At 37.7% G+C, this 19,098-nt stretch overlaps 1 protein-coding gene across 1 annotated transcript; it reads left to right on the forward strand.

Moving 5' to 3' along the window:
* Nucleotides 1-784: 784 nt before the first annotated feature.
* On the forward strand, nucleotides 785-13,371 carry LOC140331166 (inosine-uridine preferring nucleoside hydrolase-like). Its single transcript, XM_072411935.1, has 6 exons — nucleotides 785-893; nucleotides 4,194-4,384; nucleotides 5,403-5,582; nucleotides 8,282-8,393; nucleotides 10,515-10,651; nucleotides 12,179-13,371. Exons 1-6 carry the CDS (start codon nucleotides 848-850, stop codon nucleotides 12,524-12,526), a joined length of 1,014 nt encoding a protein of 337 aa, XP_072268036.1. The 5' UTR covers nucleotides 785-847; the 3' UTR covers nucleotides 12,527-13,371.
* The last annotated feature ends 5,727 nt before the right edge of the window (nucleotides 13,372-19,098 follow it).

Genomic DNA, 19,098 nt, shown 5'->3' on the forward strand with positions numbered 1-19,098 from the left:
GATGCCTGCGCTTTAGTTAAGAAAAGGTAAGTGTGACAGTGAGCTTTAAGCCTTTTCTATGAGAAAGGTATGACAGCTAGGGATGAGCGAGGCATTCTCGTAAAAATTTCCTCAAATTTCCGATTTTGGTGAACCGATTTCGCGACACCATCGGAAGATCAAGGAAGTTTTAACAGGAGGATTCACAGGATTCCCAGGGATTCCTCCGGTTTGCGATCCCTGGGACACTAGAGGTTAATTAACCTGAATGCATGTATGTTAATTAACCTCTAGTGCCAGGTGATCTCAATGAATGCGGCTGTGGCGGCATTTATTGAGAAGAATGTGCAATCCCCGGCACTAGAGGTTAATTAACCTCTAGTGCCCCGTGGATGGCACACTCTTCTGGATGAATGTGGACACAGCTGCAATCATTGATAAGATGCCGGGCAAAGGAGAACCTTCTGACATTATAATTTATAAGTATCTCTTACAAATGGTACATTTATTAAGAGGGTGCCGCCCCCATGGCAATATGGGTCAATAATACAACATTAGTATATTATATAAAAAATATTCATCATTTTTTAAATTAAAAAAAAAATTGTAAAATTGTATGTAATTAGGTTTGTTTTCGTATTTGTGTTTTTTCTGTTGTGCATATGTATGGCAATAAATTCTGATCCCACATTTGCCAGTTATACAGCCCTATTGAGCTCTTAGATCCTCACTAGAGGGAGAGGCAAGGGTTAATGTTCCCTTGCTGAGTAGAGAGGCGGCACCCACGTGATGGTCACAGGGAAGGAGCTGCCTCTTGGAGGGATTATGCAGCAACAGGTCATGACGTCACAAACTTGCTGCATGCTGAATGTCGGGCCGCTGGGTATTCAGTGATATAAGAGGAGAGGGCCAAGGTAGGAGACATTACTCTGCACTCTGATACTCTGCAGATTGTGCTATGCCATGCTATAATGCAGTGAGAGAATGTTCATGGATATATGGAAATTGGTGAATGCATGTTCAGTGTAGTTATTTCCTTGTATATTTGAGTTGTTGGAATTTACATTAAGTTGCTCAGTAATGTGTTGGTGATATATATGTACAGTCTATAAGGAGTGATGGTTTTAGCATATATTAATGAAAATCCGGCCATCGATAATCCGGATCCTTCAGTTTGCCGGCATGAATAGCCCTTGCATTCTCATAGAGAAAGAAGCTGATTCTATTCGGGTGTAGTTCTGTCAGTTGCCACTAGATGGCGCTATTACATTATAATTATAGGCAATTCAAAAATCCGTAATTTTCGGAATTTCTGCACTTCTCAGGGCTGGAGGTTGCCGGATATTTGAATGTGAACCTGTATCAGATAATTTAACGAGCTGTATTCTCTATTATAGACTATACTGCCATTGGGGTTTCTCGTGTTGATGCTATACTAGCGAAACGCGTTGAGAAACACATACATTATTTATAAAACAATTGGTTAAAAGATGGTTTGACTTTTGTATGAATTATATATTGTGTGTTTTTACTGTTTTAATGAAGTCTTATAAAAAGTGATTTTATTTTTTAATTGTACATTAAGTCCCACAGATATAGAGTTGTTACATAATTATTATATATATATGTGTGTGTGTGTGTGTGTGTGTGTGTGTGTGTATATATATATCTATATCTATATATATATATACGCACACCCAGTATCTCTGTTGTAAGAAGGCAGTCAGGGCTGTCATGTGGGAGATTTGTAGCTGCAATTCTTCACTCATGGCAGTGATCTTTGATCATAATAGTGGCTGGTGATTCATCCATAAGTGCTTTGTTGCAGCTACAGGCTACATTAGTGCTTCTTTCATAGGTTGGAGGCCTTTGCAACAAATCGCTTTCATCAATGTGTATTTACCAATCGCTAGTGAGCAAATCACTGACATGAACGCTATACAAACTCAATCCTTGATTCACAAATCCCTGTACAATTGATAAATGGGTGAGTTGTATATAAGTTGTATACAAGTCTCGTATTCTTTATTGAGAAAACGCCTAATACAAAAAGTGTGTCGCTTCAAATAAACTGCACGGCTGATATGGCCAGTCAATTACCTTTACCGATGACAAGCTCATCATCCATCCTCAAACCGAGCCTAGGGAGTCCTCGCTCAGCTTCCCTCTTCTTTATGGGGCTCACCATTGTGTCCATTGTGCTGGCATTTTCTTTTTTCCAAGTTTTTCTCATGTCACCTGAACTCATACTGTGCAGGTGTTACATCATAATGCGTCTTCTGAAAATGTAAAAAATATAACATTGGGATTGTGCACTTTTTTAAAATATTTTAGGAATGCCCCTGATGACACATGCCCAATCTGAAACATGTGCAAAATGAGCAGCCCACAGCCTCCTTAGAAATGTGACGTATGTTTCCCAGGAGCCTGCGGTTTTTCCTTCAGTCTTTACCGCCATGGTGGGAGGAGTCCTCCCCCCCCCCCCCAAAAAAAAAAAGTAAAAAAGAAATGTTTTTTCATTGTATAAAAGGGTCTGTGTGCCCACTGTGCTACTGTCCCCCCAGGATGTTTAGCAAGCAGTTCTGAGCCTGCGATGGGGGAGTGGGCGGGTTGTGTCTATACGGGGACAGAGCCACGGACCACCAGTTGGCGACCGCTTTTATAGGCAGCATTTTTTCCCCATATACCTTCTTTTGATTAGTAGTTTATACAGGTAGTCCCCGGGTTACACACAAGATAGGGACTGTAGTTGAGTTTGTTCTTATGTTGAATTTGTATGTAAGTCAGAACATGTACATTATTTTAATAAATGCAATTAGGACAGATGTTTGTCTCAACATATTTTTAGGCAGCATGGTGTCAGTTACTGTATAAAATCCTCACTGTGAGCTAATCACAAACAAAGCGAAAAAAAATCTTTATGGAGCCTAGACATCCATTAACTTCTGGAGCAAGCTGTGCTTTCATATGCAAAAAAAAACAACTGCAGAGTTTGTCTTGGTCATTAGAGAGTTACAAGAGGCTGCAGAAGAACTTACCCCCCCCCCCTAAGATCACCCCCAACCTCAGCTGTGTTTCCCCCTAAGATCACCCCCAACCTCAGCTGTGTTTAGCAAAAGATTTCTTCTGCAAATCATGCAAACCGCCCCCTCCCACCCCCTTTAAGCCTTCCTTCTGCACAGAGTGAGCAGGGAAGCCCCGTTCATATCTAGGAGGTGTCAGTATGTAAGATGTATGTCGGATGTCCTTAACCCAGGGACTACCTGTAATCAAAAAGCAAGTCATGCTTTGCACAAAATCACAACGTTAACATGTGATTTAGCCTCAAGATAGAATTTGGGCTATAACTACAACATTTGTGAGTGTGCCAAGAGAAGAGCCTGTTTATAAAAGGTCAGAATCAATGTTGAGCCTTGTTATGTATGTTATTGATTTGACAATTTTCCTGATCTATGAAGCATCTTACAATAAAGCAAGAATCCTGTAGTTTGGAGTGCAGGTGATGCCATCTTCCCTTCTATCTGCTGACACTTAGCCATAGCATCACATTAGCAGGATTAGATGCCATTACCACACTTGGCATGTTGTACCGAACACCAACAAGATCAGGAAAATTGCCACCCAATTCTTGTAGCAGTTTAGTTTTTGGTTTATTATTTTACCATTAAAAATGAACAGGCTGTGGAGGGAACCAACCAGGTGTCACTGTTAGACACAACATTAGTTTGAATGATGCAGTGACAGGTAGCATTTGTGATACGCAGAGTACTGGCCCTGATTGTTATAGCAATCCAGTCATGTATAGGGCATGTCTGTTGGTGCCTTTGCTATCCATATAACTAAAGCGAAACTAAACTCAAAATTTTACTTTACAAAGGCTAGAAAATTATTTTATAAAGTGAACCTAAACTCAAAATTTTACTTTACAAAGGCTAGACAAATATTTTATATAAGCTTAAAAATGCCACCCTTTAAAAAAAACGAAAAAAAAAACTGGGTGTACAGAGCCTCCAAGGGTACCTACTGTCATGGGGCCACAGGGCAGGATGGTGGACCTGTAGTTTCACCAGCCCAGTTGGCAGGGACATGCCCATGCGCAGGTGCAGAGTCTAAGCAGCTGCCCGGTCTTCACCAGAGCCTTCATCAGAGGTGAGGATATTATGCTGCGGAAGTGGCATTTTCGGTTTATATCAGCATTGTTTTTGTTCTTTCAGAAATACGTGCAATGGCTAAGAAGTTACTGGTGGATGTGGATTGTGGAGTGGACGATGCCCAAGCACTTATGTTGGCCCTGGCAGCTCCTAATGTCGAAGTCTTGGGTATTACCTGCTGTCATGGAAACTCTACCATAGAAAATGTCTGCAGGAATGTTCTTTGTGTTTTGAAATGCTGCAATAGACTTGAGGTCTGTGGATTCTAGATGCATACATTAAGTATTGTCTATAGAATATTTGTTTATAGAGGTTTTTGGTAACACGAGTAACCTTTCTTAGGTTTTTATTTCTTTTTCTCTTTCTTTTTATGAGCCGCCTTATCATTACAAAAGAGGCATAATGCACATTAACATACTGCAATAGTATGCACTTGGCTTTAGGCCCCACTAACCCTGGTAGTGAAATCCCCAAAAATCTTTTTCAGCCAGGTGGGGGGCAGCTGTAGCCGGATGGTCAAAAGTGGGCAGGCAACACACGCAATATAGTGTGTTTGTGTTTATCTACTATACCCGTGTCAGCCTTCTACTCCCCCTATATTTTGTTTCATTTTTCCAATCCCCTGCCATTTAGTATGTCCCATTTTAATAAATAAATATCTTAATCATCCCAGGTTCACTGACTGCTGTTTCTGCAGGAAGCCTACATTAAGCAGCTGGTTGATGCCAGCCAGGTAGGCAGGAAGTGAATATTGCCAGGTGATTCACTTCTGCCTAGGGAGAACAGTGCCTAGAAATAAGTTCACATTTCATAGACTTATGCTGAAACTTCAGTGCTCAGTCAAAGCTCTTATACTGAATTTTTATTTCGGTAGAATCTTGTCTTAGAGGGTGGGTTTACCTTTGTAGCAGACAGAACTCTAGGTTCTGTGTGTAGTGTGGACCAGGAATCTAGGGGCTTTCTCAAACTCATGGAAAACTATCTGAGGATGAATACCATATAACGAAGTTTAACATTTATTGATGTATTTTTACTCGACATGTTTAACTTAAAACTGCGAGGAAATTATAGTTTTCTGTTTATGGCATTATTCACTTTCTTTGTATTTGAATCCTTACAGATTGTGTATAACAAACAAAATTGTTAAAACAGTGTATATCATTGAATCCTTACAGATTGTGTATCACAGATAAAATTGTATATCAAGGAACTATAGACCACTGTTTTAAGGGATTTACTTTCATCTTATATTAATTTGTTTTTGTATTTTAGATTCCTGTATTTTGTGGAGCAAGCAGACCACTACTTGGAAAGAATATCCATGCTAGTGAGTATCATGGAGTAGATGGCTTGGGTGATGTACCAGATCTTGATTTCCCCGGTGTTGAAGCCTTGAGCAAAGAACATGCAGTTCTTGCTATGCTGAGAATAGCCAGTGAACATCCTGGGCAGGTGAGAAATGTTGTTCTATATTATAGTTTTATAACCTAGCTTTAGTTAATTCACAAAGAGATTTTCATTCTTTTCTGAAATGATGTTTTCCAAATTGTTTAAACAATTTAGTTTAGTTTTATTTTGCTTTAAAGGGGACTTTTAATCTATTATGCCTTTTTTTAGAATAACCATCACTGATAATTATTTCCCAGACTTGCCCTTGTAACATTTCAGTTCTGCTGACAGATACTGTATGTACCTACATGTCACTGGAACAGTATTTGTTTTCTTTCATTATCATAGATGATGTATATTTGTTGCCTGTTGGCAATGGCAAACCATTGGAATTAGGGTGTGCACACACATTAGATTGTTTTGAATTAACGAGCATTGTACATACAGCGCCTTTCTGCTCTATGTACATGTATTTTTCGGGCGAGAATCGTCTGATGTGTGTACATAGCGTTAGTATGATATGCTAAAGGAATTGATGCTATACCAACCCTCTGTACTTTAAAGCAATTCCATTTTAAGTTCTAGCTCTTCCCTTTTTGTAGGACAGTACTACTGGGATGGGAACTGACATCCCCCAGTGTAGAACACGTTTTTAGTTGTTATATAGGTCCTGTTTTTATTCGTACCACATTCTTAATAAATTTTTGAATAATATATTCATGGGACTTTCCATGTACAATATCAAAAAAAGTGATGTCTTAATTAATTCTTCATAAAATAAATATATCCTAAAAGTAACATTGATCACTTTTTAATCAAGTGCTTTCCATATACAATATTGACCTCATTATTTATCACATCACGAATTGAAGTGTTCCTCAAGGATGTTCTAGAACAAATTTTAGTTTTTAACCCCCCTTAACGGTGTTCCCGAGTGTGACTCGGGACAAATTTTCCATGCAAAAATTGGTATTGGAATTGGAGTCACACTCGGGGTGCCCAAAAACATAAAAAAAACCCACTTACCTTGTTCCCTCGGCATCCCCTGTCGTGCTGCTGGTTCCCACAGGTCCCGGGGATACGTCCTCCTCCTCCGATCTCCAGCCACGAAATGCAGATAAGATTTCCAGGGTTTCCCGGGACGTCGGTGCGGGCGGGAGGAGCAGCGGGAAATTGAAATAATTTTGTATTGGATTCAATACAAAATAGCTGTATTTTGAGTCCAATACAAAGAAATCTTCATATATATATATATATATATATATATATATATATATGCTGTACAGTTATATTACAGGTTTCACTTTTTTTTTATTTATTTTTTTAACAGATTTTTGTGTTTTTTTTTTAAAGTTTATTATTAAATGTATTAACTATTGGACATATTTCGGTGTGTTATGCCTAAGAAATATAGACCTACAATGTAAAAAAAATTTCCATGCAAAAAATTGTACCGCTTTTGCATGGAAATATGGACAAAATTAGACAAAAATTTAGCAGTGACTTTACATGTGCATCACACCAGCATGATGTAGAAAAATTGGCAAAGAAAAGGAGTATTTTCTATCGAGATGCTCACTATCTATGGACTTTATGTAGATTAAGCTTTTAAGTGATTTTAGTGATTCATTGATTTAGTACTGCTTTAACCACCAAAGAATTTGAATATTCATTTTTATTTTGGTTAACCAAATAATGGACATTGTTTATTGCACATGTATAAATAAACTGAACATTCTATGTGCCTCATCATGCATGAAATGTTTTTCAAGATGCTGTGTCTGCCCCGTGCTGTTCATTTTATAGTGACATACATCTGAGGCCACATATAAACACTTAACATGCTATCCTTAAGCTACGTACACACTTCCAATTATTATCGTTGTTAAACGAACGACGAACGATCCTGCACGATATCTACGAACGATCGTATAGCACCGATCCTGCACATACAGATAACGACACGATCGTTCGTAGATATTGTACACACAATAGATACGATCGTTTGAACGATAGAGGGAGTGACGTGCACGACAGGAAGTGAACGAACGTTCGTTCGTCACGCATGCTCAGACCATGGACGATCGACGAACGATTGTACACACGAACGACGTCAACGATCGTGGTCCAATCCGATCCGCCGGTCCAGTCGTTCGTTTCCAACGACTTTCCTAGTTCGTCGGCGTCGTTGGTTACTTTTTTTACGAACGATTTTTGCCCAATCGATCGTTCGTCGTTCGTTCGTCGTTCATTTTGAACGATAAAAATTGGAAGTGTGTACGCAGCTTTACACTCAGGTCTTCACATATTGTGCTGTCATAGCAGAGGGTAACTTCAGGCCTACAGGGGCAAAACGGTCCAATTTCCACTTTCCTGGTATTTGGACAGCAGACATTATTCCAAATTATGGAGCATATGTGGGTTTTCTATGTTGAGAGTCTGTGTTCTGGTACTCTAGCGAGCAGGCTAGGTTTAGGACTGTATGCAATATATATATTTGAAATACCTTGCATATGTCTTTTTAAGTCTCAAGAAGTGATCTTGCTCTGCTAGATGCTTCCCTTTTTAGTGGATTTGTAGATTATTACAATAAAAAATACCGTATATCATAAAAGGCTCATTTTGGTTTGTAATATAATATTATTCATCTGATTATGTAAATAATCTTTGAGGTAAAACGATGTAATATTTATAGAAATGTGAGACTGTTTTGGTAATATTGCTAGCATACCTTATTTTTAGTTTGTGTTCTTTTATATTAGGTCACTCTTGTTGCAACTGGTCCCTTGACAAACCTGGCATTAGCCCTCAATATGGATCCAACTTTTCCACAGAAAATCAAAAGCCTTTTCATTATGGGAGGTAACATGGAATGTGAGTATTAAACATTTTTATTTCATTTTTAAAGCCACACAAACATAGTAAATGGAAAAATTAGTAGTTTACAAAAGAAAGATAATATTGTGGGAAGGAAGCTACAAAAATACTGCCACATCTGGAAAGCTGGTAAACTGGTAAGCTGCAGTATATTACATTACCTAAAAAAGAAACTCTAACAAAGATTGTAAACAAAGTAAACATTTGTGAAAATGGTTTGCATGTTTCTGTTATAACATATAATATTTTTCACAGTATTGTCCAACATCTGTACATCTGGCTATATTTATGATAGAGCAGTTTATATCTAAGTGTTTATATCGAATGATTAATAGCAACATTTTCTTCCTCATTACATTCACCTGCTGGGCACCCAAACACAGATAGAGCCTAACACAACTTCTGACTCTCCATGAGGCCACATGGAATCACAAGGCACATGTGTCAGCTCAGCAAGTTTTCATATATCTGTTTCAGATTCCCCAGTATGGCCTTACCTGTGGACATGGTACCACTACCACGTATGTTTTCTCTATTATCTCAGATGTTAATACTCTCCCCCATACTCTAATTGTTCGGTTAGCCTATAAGCATAACTCTTTAAAGGAATCAGGATTTTTCTGACTCGCACCATGTGCAGTCACTTCCCAGAATAGGCTTTCACCAGTGTCAGTGGTGGTGATGCTGGACACTAGAAGTAGACATGTAGCCAGCACTGGCCTTTTTACTGCCCCAATTCCCCTTTTCCACCCCCGGTTCTTTTCCTTCTACTTCTATTGTTCTCCTTCTCCCTCCCCCATCCATTGTTTCCCTTTATATTCCCATGAATTTAAAAAAGTAAAAACATTCCAAAAGTTTGATGACTGCAGTCTCTTTAGGCTATGTGTATAGGCTTCTTGTTAGATCAGAGTGTGTGGTGTGGATGGGATGGAAAAGTCCTGAAGGTTTTGGCGCTTTCTTATGTTCCCTAGGGATATCTCTCTTCTGATATATACCTCTTTTTTTTGTTCTGAAAAGTCAGTTTCCTGCCTTTACATCATGTAACTACTCTGCAACATGAGTAAATATTTGTATTCCAAGATCTCTTCTCATTTATATGTTCAGGTTATGTGTATTGATTCAAGGGGCTGGGGTATAGCGCATTGCTTGGTTCCCTTTAATGTTTTCTCCTTACTCTGCTACAAGCCTCACAAATGTCCCTTCTCTTTTCTTGCTTAATGCATTAATAATCTTGTTTTGGAAAGCCAGGGCAAACATCCCATAATAATCCTGGATTAGTTCTAAGGATTGAAAGGTTAGAGAGTCTACAGTCAGTATAGTTTTTGTATACATTGATTGTTTATCCTCCTTGTCTGGTCGGATTATCTGTATCAGTCTGATAGGTTTGATTAGGTATTGGGGGTCTGACACCTATTTTGCTCATTTGGAATATAATTTCTCTACTTGACGTACACATTGATTTTCCCAGTGTTATACTATGTAAATAAGGAATCCTAAAAAAAAAAAAAAATCTTTAGATAAAGGTTGAAAGCGGGTTTACTGGTGCCAGATGTATGTAACTGGATGAGTTCTGTACATTCTGACTAAAGCTACGTACACATGTCCAATGGTTCTCCCCGGATATTCGACTTGGCCCATATCAGGTGAAAATCTGGTGTATGTACAGCGCCAGTTGTCCATCGTTCAAACGACCGTCCTGGCAGATCCACGGACGATGGACGACTAACGATCCTAATGCAAGGGAAGGGGGAGAGCGTGCAGCAGGGTACCGCTCCGTCATTCTCCCCCTCCCCTCTCCATAGAGCAGAACGGTGCTGTATGTACAGAACTCGTTCATGCATTGTCCAGTGCTAGTCCTTGGAAAGGATTGTGAAAGATACTTTCCAACGATTATTATTGCCGGTATGTATGTGGCTTTAGACTCTCAAATCTGTAAACTCTACAGAGATGCCATTAGATTTGTTTAGACAGGTGAACTAATATTTTATTATTATATTCTTTACATTTTAGGGAAGTTTTGTTTAGGGTTATTTTCAGGTTGACAATACTGCTTTTCCAAACTAACTGTTTTTTATTATTTAATTATCTTATTTATTCTTATATTATCCTATATATTAGCCCGAGGAAACCTCACGGCTTGTGGTGAATTCAACTTTGCATGTGATCCAGAAGCTGCTTACATAGTCCTAAATGGCTTTGATTGTCCAACACAAATTTCTACTTGGGAATTCACTTACAAAAATATGCTGCCTTGGGTAAGATGAAACACTTTTTGTATTTTTTGTTTATATATACAGTGTATGTGTGTGTATATATATATATATATATATATATATATATATATATATGATTGTGGAAATTCAAGCTCTGCTTTAGATATTTGTTACATTCCTAATAGATCTGTGTCAGAGCTTTACCAAGCTTTACTGTAGAGATGTGATACGTGGATCCTGGACTTCAAGTTTTAGCTGTATTTGGCTCAAATGTATAAAAGGTTGTTCTACCCTTGGTAACCTAATCAGATTTTTATTTAGTGTTTTTAGGGCACAGGAAAAACTTAGACAAAATCTAGGGGGAAACAGTTTTGTTAATGTCTAAAGCAGTCATGGGTGGGGACTGGTAATACTTATGCTGGCCATATTATGTTTGAGCCTACTGGCCCATAAATTACTTACAGCCACTGAAACAATGTATTTTTTGAAGGCAAAAGCCCTGTGGAATAAAAAGATGTTTTTTGGTCTCACAATTTTCGTGCAGCAATTTTTAGTAAAAAATTACACTAAAATTAAATTTTAAAATATGTAATAGTTATTAATTTTATTGTAATAATTTAAGTGCACAGAAACACAATATAAACCCTGCACTTCTTTGTAAAATATAAAAGATTGGTCTGTGTTGAGTAAACAGATAAGAAATACATCTATAAAAGTGTGCCTCTGCAAGATGGCAACATACTACAGTGCCTATTGTACAATGGTACTTAACGTTGGTTTCTTACTTAGAGAACACTGCCAGTATATGAAGGAAATCACTATGATCAGTTTATTGAGTCTATATTATCAGTATGTCTCCACATATTGAAATATTTGATCATTATTACCAATCATGTATGTACGCAAATCTTTAGGTGTACTGTAAGGCATTGGGCAAAATTTATTAAAGCTCTCCAATGCTAGGTGTACATACCCCGAGTGTGCTTCACTGTGGAAAGTGTATCCTATCCAGCCTCGGAGAGCATTAACCTCCCTGGAGGTAACCCCGAGTGTGACTCGGGGTAGAAAAAAGTTGCTAGAAGTGGTAACCCTAAGTCACACTCGGGTAATGTAAACCTATGGGAAAGTAATATTAAGTAGAGCCTTACCTGATCCACCGGCGTCCCGCGGCAGCCAGCACCGCAATCTCTGTCTTCTTTCTTCTTCCTGCTTCCGCATCCGATGAGTCACCGGGGAGTTCCCTGTGACGTTGGTGGATGTACGTTGCTGGGGGGGGCGGGGCTGGGCGGGAAATTCAAAATCTATTTGTATTGCATTCAATACAAAATAACTGTATTAAATGCAATACATTGAATTTTTATGTGTAAAAGCAGTACTGAAGTATTGAAAAGCTCATACTTCACTTGGTTAGGAATTGTAACAGCTGGATAAGGCCCCTACTGTTGCCTATTTTGTTACCTTTGACAGGATATCAGCTTTCCATGGCAGTACATATTTGGAATCTACTGTTAACTATTGTACCAGCTAATGTCTGAAAAAAAATCAGTAATGTATTATGCTTTTTCCTAGACATTTTACAATGAGTGGCTCTCCAAGAACACCCAGAAGGCAAACTTTATGAGGAAAATTTCAGCTCATTCTGACGCATACACTGAAAGGTGCACTGGCAAATCAGGGCAGGTATGGACTGAAGGGTTTGTGCCCTGTGATTCTTATGCCATGGCTGCAGCCATAGATGAAAGCTTTGTTACTGATTTTATTCACTGTGCGGTAAGTGTGGAGCTCAATGGCACGCTGACCCGGGGGATGATGATTCTGGATCTGCAGGAAACACTAAAAAAGAAGCATAAGGTTTTTATCATGACCAAATGTGACACAGAAAAGTTGAAATGTCTTTTAAAAGAAGCATTAAAATAACCTGCCTCAACGTGAAAGACTGTAGTGAAGAATTGATCACTTCTCATTACCGCGCCATTACCACGTCACTACAAGAATCATACCGTACGTTAATTTGGAACAAATACACTATCTCTTTCCTTCTGAAAACTCAGGAAGAACGTGGAATGTCTCACTTTTTCATCCACCGTATATTTTTTTTGTTATCTGAAATTATGGAGTTTAAGTACTAAACCAGCAAACTGACTTTTTATTAGTGTTTTCAATGGTTGTTATGCAAGTAACCACAGGGACTTTCTCAAGACATAATTTACAGAAATTACTCATAGTAAACCTGGAAGTGGTCAGCTTGCTTCCTTAAGAAACTGACTAATTTGCTTTAAAAAAATACACATTTGAAAACTACTACACACATAGTTTACAGTCATTCATATTTAAAGCATAATTTTTGGTAAATTGGTGGATCGAGTAGTGAAGGGGTGAAGCCCTATTGTATGTCAGTTTATTTTTTCCTTGACCCAGATGTGTAACATGAAGTGGAAGAAAACTCCTCCAAAGTGAGTGATTTCCTTTTAAGATGATTTCCATCAAATCAAGTGTCCCCCATTGAAGGTTTCCTCTTCGCTCTCGTCCTAATGACAACTGAAGACTCTTGGTTTCTATACCATTCTTCTTAGTGGGAACACACACAACAAAATATTCTCTCCAAACCTATGAAGTGGGTTTAGAATTTAGATACACCTTAATGTTGTCTTGACAATTTAAAAAGTTGTTTCACAACAATTTGAATGTTTGTAAATGTAACGGTTATCTTTTCTAATTTGCACAAATATAATGTTTTTCCAATTAAAATAGGTTACATTTTGTTTCTGTGTCCAGTCCATGCTTTTCTTTGTTTGCATTTTTAACTCTTTTCATGTTATTATATTTTTACAACTAGAAGTTATTATTAGTATCTCAAAGGTAAAACTGCAAACCTAAAATCAAGCTGAGTGCCATTATACACCATCCAAATAAAATAGTTCAGCTACAGTTCAATGCAGTATTTCGGCATTAAAGTTGAACCCCAGGCTTACTTTTCCACCAGCACTTGTAAAGACTTTTTTTCTGTCATTAACATAATTTTCCTATTTCCCTGAAGAAGCTCTGTAAGTTGTATCAGGTACCCCTTCTCAGTCTAGTGAGCTGCAAGTATAATCAGTCCCTCTCCCAGTGACCCCTATTCAGTGCAGGAAGCTTTTTGCCTCCTTTCTTTTAGTCATCAAGTCTTGGTGTCATGCATAGTTATTACTAGGGCAGGTTGCATTCAGCTACACCTACTCCCCAGGCTAAAACCAGTATCCTAATTGATGGAAATTGGCTCTCCTGGCACATATTGTGATCCTTTGTGGTGTATTGGTTAGTGGCGCTGTCTCATATGCCAGAAGACTTGGGTAAAGATTCCCCTGTAATGTTTTGGCTTGGATAATTTTAGTTGTCATTTAACATTCCTTTTAGACAACATTTCTCCTCTCTGGAACAATTTTGATCTTGTTTTATCTACTGGTAACACCTGTACAACTGGAGCCAGTATGTGCAGGACAGGAGAAATGGTAATTGTTAACAATACGTGTAGTGAATTGGCATTCATTAAAATGATCATGGATTGATGACTTGTAACAGCTATCTGATCCTGATGCCCAGCAATAGTTGTACCACCATCCCCACAACCACCAACATCACCATTAAAGGTAAATATTGATTAAAAATGGATGGAGATTGTCCCTGATTCCAAAAATTAGTTTAAAAATTAAATGTGTTGCATAAGAAAAAATAAGGTAAAAAATAAAGAAACTGGCAAAGACATAAAAATCTTGTCCTTTATGCAGATTTAGAGATGAACAGATCATAAAAAATGAATTGAGCCTATCCTCATACTGTCCCAGACTCCTACAAATAGCTAAATATAACAGTTTTCCCTCTTTTTAAAATAATGAATATATTTAAATATGAATTCCAACCTAAAATTCTGGTTTGGATTAATCAGTGTTTTACAGTCCCAAGCACCTCTAAACACAACTATTCCATTCTACAAAGCCATTTAAATGATTTTACTTCCACAGTTTATGTGGATGTGCCACTTCTGCTGACATTTATCATTTAAATACACTGGGTAGCCCATTTTTGTTGAGTTAGATCTTAATTTTTGGGTGGTGAATGCAGAAATGACTCCAGTTTTTTGCTATCACATCCAGTTTTTACGATACAGGGTATCCTCTCTTTTTGTCAAAAAACATACAAATTTTACATACAACGAAAAAATAATGAAATAACTTGAATGTACTGTTCATTTAAATTTATTTTGTTCATACAAAGGATTTATTGTTACTCTGACATTTCTTTTACAGTAAAACATTTGAAATTTAATCAGGTAAGCGATTAAGGTAAAAATTTAAGCTTATAGCTTTTCCTGGAGTATTCAGTGTTAGGACAATCCCGACAGATGCTCCAACAATAGTCAGCCATCATATGTACATCCCATCTACCCTGATACCGTCCTATCATGACCTTCAAATCATGGTGGAATCGTTCACCTTGCTCATCACTGACTGCACCAAGGTTTTCCGGAAAGTTAGAAAGATGGTTATCCGGAAAATTCACCTTGATGCTCATATTACAACCAAGCATTTTGTAGCTCCCCAAAAGTTTCTGGACAATTTCCATGTAATAATTTGCTTGTGTGTTTCCACACAAAAGTCCTTGACAATTTGAGTGATAAAATTTGACTGGCTTTGAGTGATAACCAAAACATTCTTCTCAACCTCTGACCTTGTCCTGATGAAATGCTCATCTTTGATGACCTGACGAATCTGTGGACCATGAAACACACCGGCCTTTATTTTTTCAACTGACAGGCTAGGAAAGAGGCGGGAATATAATATTCTTTCGATCAACAAGTGGCTCATGTAGAATGTTTGGATAACCTGGTTTTAGGGCAGATCTTGGAGGCCAATTCCTTTCCACCCAATGCCTCTCATGAGCTCTGCTGTCCCACATGCACAGATAACAGGGATATTTGGTGTATCTGCGTTGCTGACCAAGAAGGAAGCTTACCATTTTAAGGTCAACACAGATGACACAATTGTGTTGGTGATATTGCAATTAATCTGTTTATGACTGGGTATTCTTCATAAAGAGAAACTGAATAGCCAAATGGGACTGACCCAAATATATTGCCCTTGTGAAGGAGGATACACTTTAAGCTCCGCTTTGAGCTATCGATGAATAGTCGCCATTAAGTTGAGTTATAGATTGGAATTCCCAATTCCTCCATTAAACCAGGTATGCTATGGCAGTACACAAAGCCACTGTCAGTCCTAAAGTACTGCAGAAATTCAATTTCTCTGGTTCGAAAGTACGATATCTTTGTTTCTTTTTCAAGTAAGTTTTTCTCATACAGTCTTGATGCTAGGAGTTCTGAAGCCTTCTTCCATAGTGCCAAATCACGTGCCAAATCACTCAACTCATGCTGATCAAATCCCTTACGTACAGAGTCCTCTTCAATTTCAAATTCTTAATCATTGTTGTCACCTAGTTCATCACTATAATCATATTGTTCAAGAGAGGGTAGTGTAACGAAAACCGGCACTGGGATTTCAAAAGTGAGCCAGTGGGCGTATAGCCGATGGTAGACTAGGATACTCTACGTTACCTTTATTTTTCTTGTTATATCCTTAAGTTTTCACTAAAACTAACAGTCACTGAAATGATCTCCTGGCTCTCGCCAAACCATTGGTATACCAAATGCCATCTTATCACGTGTTCCCTTTGTCCACACCTGTAAACCCTCAACACACTGTTTGCACACCTTATGAGGGACCCAAGACTTATCTTGATCACCAAGTTTAACTTTGAAATATGCCAAATAGGCTTGCTCAACAAATGTGCTGATCTTCGCCCTTTGGGAATGGTGAAACTGCCACAAATATAACAAAATGAATCAGGGTTGGTTAGGCATTTACAACGAGAAACAGCAGACCAGACATGATCTGAAAGAAATATGTGTGTAAGTGGAAAAATATATTTTGCCTATTCACTACCTAGAGCAGAGCAAAACCTCTGACCACACTGTCTTGCGTGTAAATGAATAGCCTATACAAATCTACGCTACAGTAATCGCATTATTTATAAGTGGTAGAGAAAAAACCTGATGTGATATAAGAAAACTAACTACACTTTCAGAATCAGCATACCTATTTTAGTGTAAATAAGCTTAACAATTGAAGTCAACAAAAAATTTGTTCAAAATTGTTTCCCAGTGATATCAAAGCCTCTACAGCCAGTAGGGACTTTATCAATGGACAGTTGAATTTTAGTAATATGACATTTTGTATCTTTATGTGAAATGCCTACTTTAGCCCCTACAGCCCTGTCAGCTTCCCACTCCCTGCTAGTTGTTTATTAATGAACAACAGCACATAAGCTCCTAGTGCCTTTGCAGAAATTAGCAGTTCAGTCCACGTGAATAAAAAAATAAAGGACAGTTTCTGAAAGTTAAAAATAAAGGACGCAAAGATAAAATAAGGACAGTTTCAGAAAGGTATTCTAGTAGTATTCTAAAATAAAAATATTTAGTAAATATAAGTAGATTAAAGGGTGTGTCACAGGAAACAAGGTACTGCTGGCTGTATGTACAGGCTTTGGCAGCTCCTGCAGTGGGGAAACCTGATGATAAGATCATAGCTGGAATCCATCCTAAAAAAAAACCTGAATCTGCACACAATGTAGACATGCAAAAAAGTAGGTACATTTTCAGGGTCAACAGGGAGTATATTATGTTGGTAATTGTTGGGAAATGGGATTTTCTGGGGTTTAAAGAGCAGTAATAAGTCACCTTTACCAGAGGTTTTTAAGGTACGGAGGAGATGGTATGGCAGGAAAACTTCTAGTATGGAACCCATGTGACTCGAAAGCTAGACAACTGCAGACAAGAATAGGTGCAGTGATACTAGACATTCAGGAGCAAGTCAGTGCAGATAACATTAGGCTTAGAAGCTGAACCTAAGTACTTCTACTTTCCCCTAGGTACTTATGTCTGTATAAATGAAACAAATAAATGTACAGACAGAAGTACTTAGGGCAAAAACAGAATTGGACAAAAGCTGAACTGTGCAAACATGTATAGACTAATACAAAGTAAGCACTTTCGATTTCTGTCTAGAACAATTGTTTTTTTATTTTTTTGGGCAGACAATCATTGTATAGACTGGCTGTTTGGTAGTTCTATTTTATGAAATCAAATAAAAGAATGGAATGAATAGTTAGAGGGGAATATTTACGCTGGTTCTGCACTAATTCTAAATTAGAAGCAAAATGCAGAACATGATTATTTAACTCCAATGACTAAATCTTAAGAAGCAAAATTAGAACTAGCATTTAAAAGGGCCTAGGTATACAAGAAAGTTCAGAACAGAAACAAGTTCTTGAGATTTCTAATCTAATTGCCATTTTAATGCCTTTTTTATAATCAGTAGAGCAGAGAGATACCATAATACTTTTAAACTGGTGATTACACGCTTGATTCAGGAGGAATAACTACTTTTTTTTGGTGGTGTTTTCAGAAACGCTTTCATTGTTTCCACTTATTAATATTCTTTCCACATTAGTTCTAAACAGATGAACAGGGTGTTTTGAAAAACATCACCAATATTGTGATCTATCACATTCTCCAATTTTTAAAGTGGTAAATGCCATCTGGTGATCTTTAAAGAGTAATTAGGCCTCCCACCTCTTATTCAATGTGGTAAATTGTGGTAAAACTGGCATTTAGTAGAAACGTGACCTTTTTTTACAGCTGATTTGTTCAAAATGTGTATTATTATGGTGAAAATATTTATTTTGCTCTTGTAAACAGGGGTTGTTCCTTTAAAAATAGGGACCACATACTTTAATAGAGTTCTGTAAGCTTGTTCAGTTTATAAAAACTAGGATTTTTTTAAAGTTGTTCTATTTGCTGTTAGATAATATGAAAAGTGTTCTCTGACTAAGGTAGGTGGTAAAAGAATGACAACCTCTGCCCACAAAACAGTTTGCTTTCTTTATAATGAAGTGTTTCCCAAATGTTCCTCACTTTTGTATATGAGTAGTGAAGACAAAAAATACAAATTGATACCCATTTAAAGCTATTTAAAAATATTATAACTACAAGCTGTTGGCTCATCTTTTGCACATACTGACAGATTTAGTCATTTAGTTTGTAAGATATTTTTTCATTCTAATTTTTGCTATCTAAATATATCAGACTCTAAAAACTGCTTAGAAAATGATATATGTAGTATTCATTGGTAATAGCAGGTTCATCATACTCTACTGATGTAGGTACCGTGTTTCCCCGATTTTAAAACATCCCCATTAAGTAAGCCACCCCCGATTTTTGAAAAAAAAATTAAAATAAGACACTTACCCGTTAATAAGACATCTGATCCTGCGTGTGTGTCCTTTATGCTGGCTGCAGCATGTGTGTTCTTGATGCTGGCTGCAGCGTGTGTGTCCTCCAGAGAGCCTCCTCCTCCTTCAGAGCCAAACTGAAAGTAAAAAGCCTGCACACGTGCCCC

Source organism: Pyxicephalus adspersus, chromosome 1 (assembly GCF_032062135.1).
Source record: "Pyxicephalus adspersus chromosome 1, UCB_Pads_2.0, whole genome shotgun sequence".
Taxonomy (NCBI): domain Eukaryota; kingdom Metazoa; phylum Chordata; class Amphibia; order Anura; family Pyxicephalidae; genus Pyxicephalus; species Pyxicephalus adspersus.

Coding starts and splice junctions, on each gene's coding strand:
- LOC140331166 (XM_072411935.1), top strand. CDS start 848: ATGTCGGGCCGCTGGGTATTCAGTGATATAAGAGGAGAGGGCCAAG. Junction 894..4,193: donor TATAAGAGGAGAGGGCCAAG/GTAGGAGACATT, acceptor TTGTTCTTTCAG/AAATACGTGCAATGGCTAAG. Junction 8,394..10,514: donor TATGGGAGGTAACATGGAAT/GTGAGTATTAAA, acceptor CCTATATATTAG/CCCGAGGAAACCTCACGGCT.